The 15070-nt window shown below is 35.0% G+C and overlaps 1 protein-coding gene across 3 annotated transcripts in view; it reads left to right on the top strand.

Annotated features, from left to right (window-relative positions):
• Positions 1 to 257: 257 nt before the first annotated feature.
• Positions 258 to 15070, top strand: part of LOC125823414 (general negative regulator of transcription subunit 3) — a 33647-nt gene continuing 18834 nt past the window's right edge. For 2 of the 3 annotated variants that reach the window (XM_049502795.1, XM_049502796.1), the window contains exons 1-8: positions 259 to 408; positions 485 to 616; positions 2899 to 3036; positions 5351 to 5401; positions 8446 to 8535; positions 8620 to 8766; positions 9010 to 9120; positions 11968 to 12036. In XM_049502795.1, the coding sequence (XP_049358752.1) occupies positions 316 to 408; positions 485 to 616; positions 2899 to 3036; positions 5351 to 5401; positions 8446 to 8535; positions 8620 to 8766; positions 9010 to 9120; positions 11968 to 12036 (831 nt within the window). In that variant the 5' untranslated portion in view covers positions 259 to 315. Of the gene's footprint in view, positions 409 to 484; positions 617 to 2898; positions 3037 to 5350; positions 5402 to 8445; positions 8536 to 8619; positions 8767 to 9009; positions 9121 to 11967; positions 12037 to 15070 lie in introns of all 3 variants that reach the window. The other variant, XM_049502794.1, reaches the window with a different exon arrangement.

Raw genomic sequence — 15070 nt, 5'->3', positions numbered from 1 at the left:
ATTAAAACAATAAATAAATTAAAAGTTTTGTTAAAAAAAATCAAAATTAAAAAGGTAAAAATAATATCACAAACAACACTAGCCTAAATAAGGAGGTATCTGAAATTATACTTGCTTATTTAAAATGAGAAATATATAAGTGAAAAAAGGAATTTTATTTCTGCAATGAGCATGAATCCCCAAATCTAAAGCCCTAAAAACCAAAAACGAGATATAACTAATCGAATTACTTTACTCATCTCTAGTGTTTGATAAAACGAAAACCCTACTGGGTTTTATCTGATCAATCATCGGTGTCTTCTTCACTGAGTTGCAATGGGAGCGAGTCGAAAGCTACAGGGTGAAATAGATCGAGTTCTGAAGAAAGTTCAGGAAGGCGTTGATGTCTTCGATAGCATATGGAACAAGGTTCCTTTTTCCGTTTCAGTAGCCTACATTTGAAGGATTTTTCTTTTATTGACTATTCGTTTCCCTGTTTCTTCAGGTTTATGATACGGATAATGCCAACCAGAAGGAAAAATTTGAAGCGGATTTGAAAAAGGAGATAAAAAAGCTTCAGAGGTATAGAGACCAAATCAAAACATGGATTCAATCGAGCGAAATCAAAGATAAAAAGGTAAAATTTTACTTGTTTTAAATTATGTTGTTTTGGTGACAATTCAATTTTTTTCTTGTAGTACACTATACTAGAATGTTCTGTATTCATTTCTTATTGCATGACACCGGGTTGTAAGACTTACTATCATATTAATAGAATCGCCAGTCAGTGATTCATGTTCTCTCAATTTTCACATAGCATGCCATTATAACGTGTGCAGTTCCAGATCAACAAAGTGTTTCGTCTAGAAATGTTTGGATTACTTTTACTCATTAAAAAACCAATTCTCTGCATGTATGGTGTCAAGCATTTAGCCCGTCATTGATAAGAGTACTTAGTAACAACACATCCAATTCACTGAAGTAAGGTGAGAACCATGAGCTCTTCAGGTTCAAATCCAGAACGGAGCAAAAATATTAGGTGATTCTTTTGAATCTGTCCAAGTTTTGGTGGAGAGAATTACGGCTACCTGTGCTAGTGGAGGTACCTCATTGAATTAGTGGAGGTGCGCATAAGCTGGACCGCGCTCCATGGTTATAGAAAAATGATAACTTAGTCACAACCAATCGAGATCTGCAAGTGTCTATAAATTTCTTTATTTAAGTTGATTGACATCAAAATAATAGAATGACCCCTAGTGCGGGTTACCTTTCCTATGTGGTTTGCGAGCAGCGGGGGCTTTATCTTGTGCGCACCCAAAGGGTAGCGGCTGCGGGTCTCCCTTGTCATAAAAAAAATTAAATAATAGAATGATCCGGACTTATTTATTGTTCTAAGGAAAAGATATACATGAACTATAATGAAAGAAAAAAATGTATAGAAGTCTCCAGATAAGATTACAAAAGTCTAGGAGAACCAAGTTAAAGCTAAAACGTTCAGCAAGTATAAGCTACTTGAGAAACCTAGACTGTTGTGATCATTCAGTTTTGCTGTTCTTGATCTTAGTAAAAGAATAAGGCCTGACTGCATGTGAGAAGATACTGTCCACAGGCTGGCCTGTATGAAAAGCTTGGTCATAGCCTACTACTGTATATCGTGTCAGCTGTTTTAGAAATAGTGCCGATTATGATCCTATTTGTCAGCCTCTGAAGTTTGAGTGATCCTCTTTATAGTTTCCAAGTTTAGGTGATCTTTAAACTTGTTTTTACTTGAAAATTTCAAGGACTGCATCACAGGGTCAACCTTTAGTTTCTACCTTGGCATGGGATCTTCTGGCCCACTACTCTTTCCTACTAACTGGAATTGCTTCCCATTTAATTGAAGCCCCTGTTAGACATTAGGTGTTTATTTCTGTTTTATTTCCATATTTGAGCGATACATGAGTTTGTTATGTTGGTTGAGATGGTTTAAGAGAGAGCATGTCGCATGTAATTGTTGATTGTTCTACAGGCGTTTGTTTAATCAAATTCATGGGCAAATTAAATCTACCTATTATATGCTGCCTCTTTAGAAGGATAGGGGAAGTGGTGCAGTTGTCTGGGTGGGAAGGAAGTGGCAAGAGGTGTGTAGTACAGTAGTAGGCAGAATTGATGGAGAAAGGAGAAGGACAAGAAGAGAAAATGCTACCATAGAATAAAATGCTACCACTGAAGGGAACTAGATTGACTTAGGAGAAAGTAAGAAAGTAAAAATGTTTCATCCTTGTTGCAGACAAAAGCATGGTATTTAAGTGGAGAAGGTAGAGGGGCAGCCCCATTATCTGCCTAGTTCCGGATCATGGGCCACAGACCCTCGTAGATTCCCCTCTCTTTTTTTTTTTTACCAAAAGTGAAAATGTTCTGTATAGACAATTGAAATGGAACTATTACTAATTTTCTGGGACATGTTGGCATAATTAGTATGTGAATGACTCTTAGAGAGGTTTTAGCTGTGTGTTTATTTTTCAAGTTGTACTTCCTCTCCATATTAGATGCCTTAAATGATTATGGATCTTAAGATTAGAGTTGAACTGTTGAAGTTATATATGATGAAGATGGATTCATATTTTGAACAAAGTTTTATTTGATGATATGAACTTCTACTGATACACTATCGTATAGACTATAGTATATAGCTATGCCTTTTTTTTTTGGTAGGTTAGTAATGACTTATTGGCATTAGTTTGAATAAAGTAATGGCTTTCCGCCAGACAATAGAAAGTGGTTGAATTTTCTTAGTTCTGACTTTTGAGTTGGTGGCTACCCTTTTTGCATCAATGCATTCATTTGCCTTTTGTGTGATCATAGATTTTTCTTTTTGTTTTTCGTCAACAAAACCATGGAAATTTATTTGACCTCTTCTGATTTTACTTATTGACATAGGTAAGTGCGTCATATGAGCAAGCATTGATGGATGCTCGTAAGCTTATTGAGCGTGAAATGGAACGATTCAAAATCTGTGAGAAAGAAACTAAGACCAAAGCATTTTCAAAAGAAGGCTTGGGCCAACAGCCTAAGACGGTAAGCGTTGCTCTGCAATTTTGAGGTCACCAGTTTCTAGATCTGGATATTTTATTTCGGTTTGTGTTTTTTTGTTTCCTTGCTAGAAGTTAATAGTTACCATCTGAAAGAAATTCTTAGGAAGTGGCTAACTATTTCGAGTATTGTCCACATTCCTAGATATGCACATTTTGAAGCCTAATACTAATTTTTTCTTAGAGAAAGATCTATAGAAATGGTATTTTCTCAGTGAAAGGATTAATCATTAAAGAGGAAATTTGAGGACTAAGGCCTCATTTGTTGGAACATAATGAAAGTCCGAATGTTAATCATTCAGGCCTCAGTTGATAAGTTTTTTTTAATTTTTTTTACAACCACTAATCAGTCTGAAGATCCAAATAATTAATCTATTACAAAGTTTAATATCATTAAGATGTTTATTCAAGAATTTCTACAAATATCTGGAGGACTGCAGCACCAACAAAAGTTAAATGCTTTACTTGGCTGGTCATTAGAAAGGCATGCTTGACACATGAAGTCTTGAGGAAGAAAAGAAAGATCATATTTCCGTGGTGCTCTTTATGTGGAAAGACGGGGGAAACTAACAGTCACCTATTCTTACATTGTACTTTCACAACACAAATATGGTCCATGTTTCTCAACTATTTAGAAGTGAAATGGACTATGCCCGAACATACAGCTGATTTACTTAGTTGTTGGATCAGGAGAGGAGGTAGCAAGAGACAGAAGACTTGGTGGAATTTGATTCCACATTGCATTTGGTGGACAGTGTGGAAGGAGAGGAAAAGTAGGAATTTTGAAGATATATCCAATTCCATTCACAAGGTTAAATGGAATTGCATTGTATCTCTATATTTTTGGTGTAAAGAGATGGGATTAGAGGATTCAGATCAACTTTTAGAACTCTTAGGATCCTTGTAAGTATTATGCATGTTGTTCTTTTCTGAATTTTTTAAAGGTCCCCAGCATATCCTTAATGCTGAAGAATACAATGTTTACCAATTCTCAAAAAAAAAAAGAATTTCTACAAAGATGACAATTCAACTCTATTCACTATCAGAACTAACTGTCACCACTGACCTCCATTTTCAACTACCACTTCCCACCACCCACAACTACCATCCTTAGTCACAACCATCACCGCCCCCAATTACCATAGTCGTCCTTCACTACCATTAGCAACTGTTTAAAATCATCACAATTAACCACCATTACAACCACCAATCACTACCAAGAGTCATCACCATCAACAACCACTATGCGTCGCCAACCACCGTCATCATTCACCACCACCATTAGCTATCACTATCATTCACTTTAATTATTAGTTGCCACCACCAACTACCATTGTTAATCACTAATGTCAGCCACCATCACCACTAGCTACCACCCACAACCATCGCCATCACCTAACACAATCCCCAATTAACACCCACAGCCATTCACAAGGAAAGGAATGGTAGATGTTTTGAAAATAGATCCAATTCCATTCACAAGGTCAAATGGAATTGTATAGTATCCTTACTTTTTTGGTGTAAACAGTTGTGTATAGTAGATACAGACCAGATTGTAGATTTGACAGGAAGCTTGTAACTGACACTTTTTGGTGGTGACCAGCATGCCCTTAATGCTGAAGAATACAATCTTACCAGTTTCAAAAAAAAAAATTAACACCCACAGCCATAACCACCTCCAACTGCCATATAATTTTTTTTTAAAATATTTTATTGATATAGTATTAAATTAATTTAGTAATTTGTTTGAATTATATATTTAGATATTGAGAAAACAAACAATCTTAATTATTTAGTGTTCAAATCTTAATTTTCAGATCTGTATTCTGATTCAAACATCTAAAGTATTCTGATTCAAACATCTAAATCTTACTGTACATCTTGATATTTAGATGTGTATTTAGATTCAAAGAACAAATGAGGCCTAATACTTCCACCTAACATAAACAGTACTATTGTCAAAAAAAATAAAATACTTCCACCTAACATTACTGCTTTTTCTGGACTAGGCTTGTACTATTTTCACAATAGTTCATCAATTTTTCTATTATTCTCAAGAACAGTTAATCACATCAATGATGTCTTTTATCATCCATTAATGAGAGCTTATTGAAACGGAGGTTAAACTGATGCTTCTTCTTGCAATTTTAGTTCTACCATATGCTTTGTCCAATATATTTTAGTCCATGTATGGGTCCAGTGTCAGGCTGTCAGCTTCTCATTTGATGGCATTGGACCATTTTGGTTGTAAATGTATTGTTCTGACTTTTTGTTTCAATTTGTTGTTCCAAATTTATCAGGATCCAAAGGAGAAGGCTAAGTCAGAGACAAGAGATTGGTTGAATAATGTGGTATGAGTAATCATTTTTTTTTCAAAGATTCTATTGGTCAAAATTTTTCCTTACATGTATCATTGTGAGATATTTACACCTAATTGGGTCTCTTTCCATGCGTTTATCTTCCAAGGGTAGACGTAGAGCAACTTCTCTTTTCATCTGTTTGTCTTCCAAGGGTAAAGACTCATAATTTAATAAGTAAGATTTTTTATTAAAAAATAGCACCAGGGTGCAATGGGTGAGTAGTAGTGAGTACAACCCCAACAATATGCATCTTCGTATAGTAGCTACATGTCAAAAGAATTGAGGAAATTAACCATCCTATCTACTTCCGTACGTTTTTATTTGATGCCAAAAGGCAAACTGGCTAAGGAGAGTTAACCATCTATGCTGTGAGGTACAAATAATATCTCTTTTGCCTTTCAAGTATCTCTGATTTCTTTCTTCCACACAGTCAACCATATAGGCGCTAGTATAGTGTTCCACAACATTTTGTCACCTTTTTGAAGCCCTCCTCTATTCCAACATTGTGATAGGCCTTTTGGAGATTCTGGCATGCACTATTTGACTTCAAGCAAAATAAAAAATGTACCAGATCTTGGTTGAATTTCACATCTTCATAATCTTCACACATTACACTTCTGTTGCAAAAAGTCGTACCTCTTCTTTATAAACTGTGATGGATCAAGCAAGCTTTTCTTGCCCACTAGCCATAGAAACACTTTTACTTTATAAGGTGCTTTGTTTCTCCATACAATTTTCATGGCCATATTTGTTCATGTTGTCTACTTTGAGACAAAACTTGATACTCATACTTCACTGGGATAAAACCATCCTTACGTACCTTTCGTACTATCCTATTTGGTTCTAATTGGTATCTTTGGAAGCTATCTGTCATCTTTAGGAAACTCCTCATTTCCTCCATTCTGGATCATTGCATCTTCTTGTAAGGGGAATGTTCCATCCTTGAGTCGACGAATAATCTTTCACTGAGGCATCATTATTATTTACTGTGCTGAAAATGGTATGGAACTGATCTTTAAGGGGTGTATGCACTAAGCATATTTATTTAAAAAAAATAAAGTTTTAGTATCACCTATTTTGGTGTAAATGTGTTCTCCTAACATAATCCATAAGTTTCTGGTTTATTTCCAATTGTCAACTCTGTACAGCTGCCTTGGGTTGCTACTTCAAAACATTGAATGCCTTCTATCTGTACTTCCCTCAATCACTTGCCTCGTAGTGCCTTTTCCTTGCAAAATCTTCATAACTACTTCATAAGGAAACTGGTGCTGTGTGCCCTTAGATTTCAAACTCCCAATCCATCTTCCTTCCTACTGGTAATCGCCATTTCCCACTTAACCTGTTTGAACAACCTTATCATTGTTCCTTGTTACAAAAGATCCCTCCTTAGTTTATCAGTTCTCTTCTCCGTAAAGAATTATATTGATGTGAAGCAAGCCAGCATTAAGGAAATGCTGGGGCAAAAGTACATCTCTAGGAGAACTTTACAATATGTAAAGAACTAAGAAAGTCAATAATAACTTCCGGCTCTAAAACATATGCTGTAGTATTGTTGCACCAGAGGCTAGGCAAACTATACACTTGATCTTTAGATTAGTAACTTGTCCTTGTAGTTTTCAAAAACTCTTCACATTTCTTTCTCTCCATATGACCCACCATTACCACCCTAGGAATGATTTTGCAGACATCTTTGGAAGATTTTGTAAGGTCCAATCTAATGCCAGGACAGCAAAAATTCCACTCTATCTTTAGGCATGCACCATTGGATACCCAGAACATTAAAACAGAAATGCCAAATCTGTTGAGAGAAGCTGCAATGGAGAAATAAATGGTTGACATCTTCTGCCTCCTCTTCACATAGAGCACATCTGTTGCAAAGAGTAATGCCTCTCTTTTTAAGATTTTCCAGAGAGACATTTTCTATGTGCCACTATCCAGGAAAATATTTAACTTTGTAAGGAGCTTTATTCTTCCAAATTGACTTCCATGGCCAAAAGATATGAGCGAGAGTACTGATTGTCAGGATTGTAGAATAATTTTTCACATAAAAGATTCCACTATTTTTGTGTTTCCAAGATAGGGAATCTTGAAGAGAGTTCAATGACGATAGAGAGTTAAGAAGACCCAACAGGCTCAAGATATCTCCAATTTCACAATCACTGAGATTTCTCCTAAAGGGAATGAACCATCCTTGGTTAGACCACTTTGTTTGGTATTGTTAACTGGTACATAATTTAGGCATGACATATTGTTTAGAACCTGCCTTCCTCCCAAAAGCAAGTAATTTCCAATATTCCCATCACTTTTCACACATATCTGTTACCCCTTCCCAAAACTGTATTCGTGGTGATAGACACCTAAGGTAAATATTTAGTTGGTGATTGGCCTACTTCCATCCTGGCGAATCTGAAAACTATTGAATGTTGTACGCCTCATTTGCAGAAAAATCTAAGTCCATAATTTATGTTTAGACTTGATATTGCCTCAAAGAGCAATAAGATTGTTTTTAGTTGTAACCATTGCATCTCTTTGATGCCTTTCTAATACAGTTAAATTACTTCACCAAAAAAATAAAGTAAAATAAAAAAAATGTAGTATTTGTCCAACACCGCAACCAGAATGAGAGTGGCATAAAGCAAGAGATAGATCATCATTGCTCCTTGTCCTCTAACTTCTACATTGAAGTCCTTTACCCAATCCAGTTGCGAAGTCTGAACCATCCTATTAAGACATTCCATGACTAAGAATTCTCAATTCATGTGATCATATGTTGCTTAGAGATAATCTTGAAAATGTTTCCTACCAGACTAATAGGTCTAAAATTCTATATATTCGTTGCTCCTTCCTTCATTGGCATAGCAGTAATAACGAGGCATTATGACTTTTCTCGAACTCTTATTTCTTGGAATTTCTCAAAGGTCTCCATCAACTAACATTTAACTATCCTCCAACACTTTTCTCGAACTCCTAGTTTCTTGGAATTCTGATAGTTTTGTCTTGGTGCTCTAATAACTTTCGAAATTGTTTTGGGGCAGGTTGGGGAGCTTGAAAGTCAAATTGACAATTTCGAGGCTGAATTGGAAGGACTCTCAGTTAAAAAAGGGAAGCAGAGGCCCCCAAGATTGGTAAGAGGATGTAAAATTAAGTGTGTATTGTGCATTTGGCTTATCGTGATTGATTAAAGGTCACTTCTTTTATGTTTTCTCTAGGTACATTTGGAAACATCCATTGCTCGGCACAAGGCTCATATAATGAAGTTAGAGTTAATTTTAAGATTACTGGATAATGATGAATTGAGTCCTGAGCAAGTTAACGATGTCAAGGATTTCCTCGACGATTACGTGGAAAGAAATCAGGTATACTATTCTGTACAATTTATTCCTCATGTGTCTGGTGTAGGTTATTGTGAAGAAATTAAATATAATTATCACTCTAACCTCTTAATTTAATGGAATTCTGAAGCTGCTAGGTTGCTATCTCTTTCTCTTCACTTGTTTCTGTTTATTCACTTCTGATGTGTTCTTAGGATTGCTCTTGAAGTAATGATATCTTTTTGGCATGTAATATTACCATTTGCTTGGACTGCTGTATTTTTGCAGGAGGATTTTGATGAATTCAGTGATGTTGATGAGCTCTACAGCACTTTACCACTAGATAAGGTGGAGTCTCTTGAAGATCTGGTTACCGTCGTTCCACCTGCTCTTGTCAAGGTAATATACATCCAAATCATCATTTCTTCTAATTTCTTTTTCTACTTAAATTATTCATTTATTGTTCATCTTTTATGTTTTGACTGATATATTTGTCTCTTTCGCTATACCAAAATAAATTTGTGGTCATTTTCTTAATTCTAATGTATGGGTGTAGGAACCTTTTGATCTTTAATGCATACCATTCCTGAACACAATTCTTCTTAATATTTAGGCCAAAACCCTAAAACTAAAGGAAACCACAAAAGAGATGTTACCTGTTATGGTGAAAAAAGCAAAACAAATGTAAGAAGCACTCAAATTAGCCTGATAGAGAGAAGTGAGAAACAGAGAACTCTGTATCATTGCTAGCATTTTAGCCCCTTAATCAGTCCAAAGTCGGGCGATTTACCATTGTTGTGCTTGGTTATCAAAGACGTTGATCAGCTGTGCATATACTGTTTGTGTGAGTTTTCTTGATTTGCTGGATTTTTGTTTTGAAGATTGGGTGTTTACTTCTAGGGTGAGCATGAGATTTCCAATCTGCTAAATTCTGGGAAACATGGAATGTGAATTGATAGGTATAAGAAGCGGATATGATGTGATCCTACTCATGAATTGCTTTGAATCTGTTAACCTGAAGATTTTTGCTGTCTTTTTAATTGGCAGTTCCCAATTGAATTAGGCATTGGTTGGTCCTAAGGGTGGCAAAATCAAGCCGTTTATTAGCTCAACCCGTTTCAACCCATTAAAAATTGGGTTGATTTGTAATCCAAATTGACTCATTTTAAAAATTTGATATGTTATAAATGGCCATAATAAATATTTTTTTTTATTAGGTACTAAAATATTTAAAAGAACAAATAAAATAATTAAAACTTAGTAAAAATTGGGTTGAGTTGGGTATCGACCCATTTTGACCGAAACAAATTTGCGTTAGGTTTGGTCTTGACCAGTTTATTGCCTTGACCCATTATGATCTGTCCAAATTTTAACCAACTTGCCCAATTGCCACCGTTTGTCACTATGAGGCCCAATGCCTTTTCTGTGTATGTAAATTTACTATTTGTGTGGACGTATATTAGGAATTTCTACTGGCTCAAGTGAAGATTTTGCATATAGGGTTTTTGTTTGTGATATGTAGATCTACATGGGTTGAGGGTTTTGTGGTTGATAGCAAGCTGAGGATTTCAATGGAACAATAATGCTTTTTATTTCTCACGTGATCAATTCGTCAAGCTTAACAAGACTTCAACATCTTCTATCATATTTATAGATTTGGAATAAAATTGTCCACTTTTTATAAATATAAATATTACAATACACCAAAGTTTTGTATCTGATACGAGTGTGGATCAGAAGTTCGGATTCTCCATCGGGTGAATTTTAAGATTTGAGGATATGGATTCGAGTGTGGATACCAGTGCTAAGATACTATTAATTATTTAAAAATTTTGAAAAACAACTTTTTTTTCCTATTAAAAGGTGATTTAAATCCATTTCTATTAATTGAGTTAAATGAAAAATGTGTACGTAATTGCAAATTGCTAATATAATAGTTTGAATTATTTCTCAAAAATAAATTTGAATTGAGAAAAATAATTGTTTTCTGTGTAAAAAATTGGTTATCATTCTCTATTTATGCTTCTTGAGCTTTGTAAGTGACTCGAAAGCAAAAAGTATGTGGTAGAAATAATTGTGTTTTTACTAACTAGAGCACAAAAAGTATCAAGTATTTGTGGTAAAATTTAAATTCGGTGTAAACACTTAAATATTTTATTTATAAGGTATCTTGTACAAAAGCAAAGTGTTCTAGCACTTTATGTGCTATATATGATATAAACCAAATTCAAACCAAATACACAATTATTCTATATTTCTTGGGAATGGGTTTAGTCAAATGCACCCAAGATAGGTTGACTAAATCCAGTGCAGATCCCACACCATACCCAAATTGTGTTGGATGACATGAGTTCAGAAAAGATTTTGAAGGATCTGGCAACATAGATCAAAACTCTAAGAGCCCGTTTGGGTTGGCTTAAAAAAGTAGCTTTTAAGTCAAAAATAAAAAAGTCAAATCTGAAATGACTTTTAAGTCAAAAAATAAAAAGTAGGGGGAGACCTACTTTTGGTTTCAGACTTATTTTAAGTCATTTTTGACTTATTTTAAGTCATTTTTTACCTTGCGAAACACTTCACAACTTATTTTAAGTCATTTTTGACTTATTTTAAGTTATTTTTTATATTTGCCAAACACTTCCAGTAGTCAAAAACTGACTTAAAAGTAGGTTTGACCAACTTTTAAGCCAATCCAAACACCCTCTAGGACTAAGTTGGAGCTCTAAATCCCTAAAGCTTGCCTTTTCTATTATTAAAAAGGAAAGTGACTAGGTTCTTCAGACACTTAACCTTTAATAAAAAAAATGAGGGAAGTGACGAGGTAGGCCTAAATTACATGGATGGAAATTGTCTCCTTAAATCTCTTGAAATAAATAGGAACTTAACTAAGAACATTACACAATATAAGCAAAGGTTCTATATAAGCTATTCCGACTACCTGGGATTTTGGCTTAGTTGTTGTTATTAGGTCTGAGTATAGATAAGTGTGAGGTTTGGATAACCTTCAAGACAAATATTTTACCACTACTGGAATGAGTTGAGACCGAATAGAGTGAAATAGATATAGGTGATTCACCTTGGCAACCACGAGTTATTTGGCTAGAGACGTAATTGTGGTTTATGCAAGTAGCAGTTCCTTTTACTAGTATCTTTTGGTATTCAAGTAGAGGAAAGAAACTCTTTGCCCATCTATGTAGGGATGGGCCATACAGCCTTTGCAGAAGCTGTAACTTCTTTTTGGTTTTCCAGGGTGTCACTGTTCCCAGTGCGGTTTTGAGTGTGAAAACTTCTCTGGCCTCTCCACCTGCTCAAGCATTGGTATGGTTCACTTCTCTTTCCATAGTCTGTTGCACATCTTTTCTTCCAATGCTACTAGGGCTGGCCGGTGTTTATTTGGAATGATAGAAATATAGTTCTGACTTGTTGCTATTTTCTTAAAGCTTGATACAATAATTTTTTTCGTGTACAGTAGTGTACTTGGTACTCATTGTTTTGTTTTTGTATGCATTTTTGAATTGATATTGCTCTTCTGCATTTGTTCCAATTTTGTCATTCACTGCTTGGAAGTGTTGTTTCGTTAGATGCTTAGGGCAATGGATGTCCTTTGGAAAATTTTCCAATATAATTGGTGGATTATGAGCACAATTCTTCTATTAATCTTTGAATCGTAAGTGGAGATCAGATTTTTCAAAAATAATTCGTATTCTATCTGTCTCTGTTCGTTTAATTAAAATATGATGAGTCATTTATTTATCATGAAAAAGGGTTTGAAAGAAAATGATGCATCTGTTGAAGAGCTTATTTCAGGCTAATACAACGTGAAAGAAAAGCTGCTTAACCACTTCCCATTGTTAAGAGATAGGGCGTCCTTTTTTTCATGAAAGTTTCTTGCATCATCTAGGCTCTTTCTCCACCGAGTAGCTACTGGAAAAGTAGTTACTGACAACATTAGATGTATCAATTCGTACAACTTGTTGCTTGTTTCTGGCACCACAAATCTTAGTTAATGCGGTGTTTTGGACAGCGAAAGGCGATAAAAGGCGACAAGGGTCTGCCTCACCTTGGCGAGGCGAGCGGCGAGGCGCTTGCCTTTTTGAAATGCGATACCAATTAATACGAGAAAGTTAAAATATTTAATTGCATATGTAAATAATCAGATTCTCAATAGCAATAACATATTAGCAAATATTTCAATTCAAAAACTGAAAATAGATGGTACATACTGTTAATGCATTGAACTTTTCAGAAGCTCAACAATTGATGTACCTTCTCTTATAGAGTTTTCTTTCCTGGTCAAAGAACTTATATAGAGTTTTTAAAAGTTTGATCTCTTTCATCTAAAGGGAGGATCATTTTGAGAAAGCAATAATTTTATTGATTAGAATTCCATGTACAAGTAGTATAAAACTAAGTTACTTGGATTCTTCACTTTTGGTGCTGCATCCATGTCGACACGATATGGGTGTGGGATCCGTACCGGATATGGTCAAACAACTTTGGATACTTGGACCAAAATTGATCGACTAATTCGAGAAAAATACAATGATTCCTAAAATCAAAACAAAGGCTAGGGTGAAATCATAATTGCCATGTTTTTTTATCGTCAAAACATATTTGTACTAAACAGTATGCAACTAGAAGGTGCTTTAAAGTAGTGTTATCAAAGACGCGCTTAAAGTGCACTTAAGCCTTGGAAGGGAGGCGCAACACATGTTGAGCTCTTCACGTCGTTCTATGTGTGCTTCAATATCGTCATCAAGGTTCTAAGGCATACTTTTCCTTGCCAATGAACCTTTTCTGAAGAGACAACAATAAACAATTGATATTTCACTTTATCCTAATTATATTTCAATTTCTTTGTTCATATATTTGACATTCATGATTATAAACTATTAGTGTTCAACTATAAACATATATATTTGTACTTTTTTTTCTCCCTTTGGCCTTTTTCCATTAAAACTCACACTTTATTTGCGCTTTGCGCTTAAAACTTCAATAGACCTTAGAACTTTTTTGCGCTTTTTGCTTTTGATAATACTGCTTTAAAGATATTTACATGTCTATATCATTGCTGAATGTGCAATGAACTCAAAAAGTCTATCATGACTTCTCTGTATCATTTGCCATAGCCATGTTACACCAAAATATATTAGGAGATGCATTTGTACTGAATAATAAATACATACTCAGTCTTGCTCTCAAAGATTCGTGCATTCTTTTCCTCTCAAATAGCCCATCATAATTTAGGCATATTTTATAACTCGATGTTTAGCTGAATCCATACTTTGATTTGTAAACCCGAATTTTGTAATTCAAATCACGAAGGATCCAACCTCTAGCTCAGCAGGACCCGCACATGTATTGGACACCTGCACCCTAGTTCAAGCAACTTAGGGAAATTAACTAAAAATAGGAAGTTAACTTCAAATGTATGAAATATTTTCCACCCCTTCAAAAGCTTTTCTATTCCTTACCAAAAAAGGTCCCGTTCCTCTCCTTCCAAAGAACCCATACGAGAGAAAATATATCTACATTCCATGTCCTGCGTTTCCTCTCCTCCTTCTAGTGGCCCAGCTGTTTAGCATCTATATTCCTGACATTCACATTGTTCACATTGTGCACCTGTATGTATGCCTAATCAGCTCAAAACTTTACACAACTGGGTTGCAGCTTGACAATGCAGTGTGAAATGGTGAATGTCTTCTCTCGAGCATGTCCACATGATATTCATCTCCTTCATCTGGGTTGTTCTTTAGTTCAGTTTCTTTTATCGCTTATTATAAAACTCCATGATTTCTAAATTATGTGATTTAAATATTATTACTTTTGTACCATGAGAAGGGTTGCAAATATTTTCAAAGAGGTGGCTCCTTTGTCGTTCATTTAATTTTTTTTTTTGAGAAGGTTAACTGGTATTATAAACAAAAGGAGTACAACAATAGTGTGCTCCTATGTAGTTACATCAAAAGTATGAAGGGACAGCCGAAACAAAAACTATCACCTATGTCCCTTATAAACTATCTAAAAATAGGGTAATATCCCCTATATCCTTGGGTACATTGTGGATACACCTAAAGTAAAAGCTTGCTAAAAAGTTCATCCTTCTATAATATTGTGATGATATTCTTCCAACCATTCACGTTTGAAGAAAAACTGAAGCCTAAAGACAAATATTCTCGCGTAGGTACGTAAGATATATGCTCTTATCTTGTTTTATATATTGCAGTTAATGATATGCATCCTACTACCTTGTGAAAGAGAATGATATGCATCCTACATCTTACTATTTATGGTTGAAGTGACTCTCAAGTCTAACAACAAATATTTTTCCCTTTTGTACTTCTGAGAATAG

This window comes from Solanum verrucosum, unplaced genomic scaffold (genome assembly GCF_900185275.1).
Source record: "Solanum verrucosum unplaced genomic scaffold, falcon-dt-bn FXZP01000012.1, whole genome shotgun sequence".
NCBI classification, from domain to species: Eukaryota; Viridiplantae; Streptophyta; class Magnoliopsida; order Solanales; family Solanaceae; genus Solanum; species Solanum verrucosum.
Note: the sequence above shows the minus strand (reverse complement) of the source record. Positions and strands in the feature narration are given on the sequence as shown.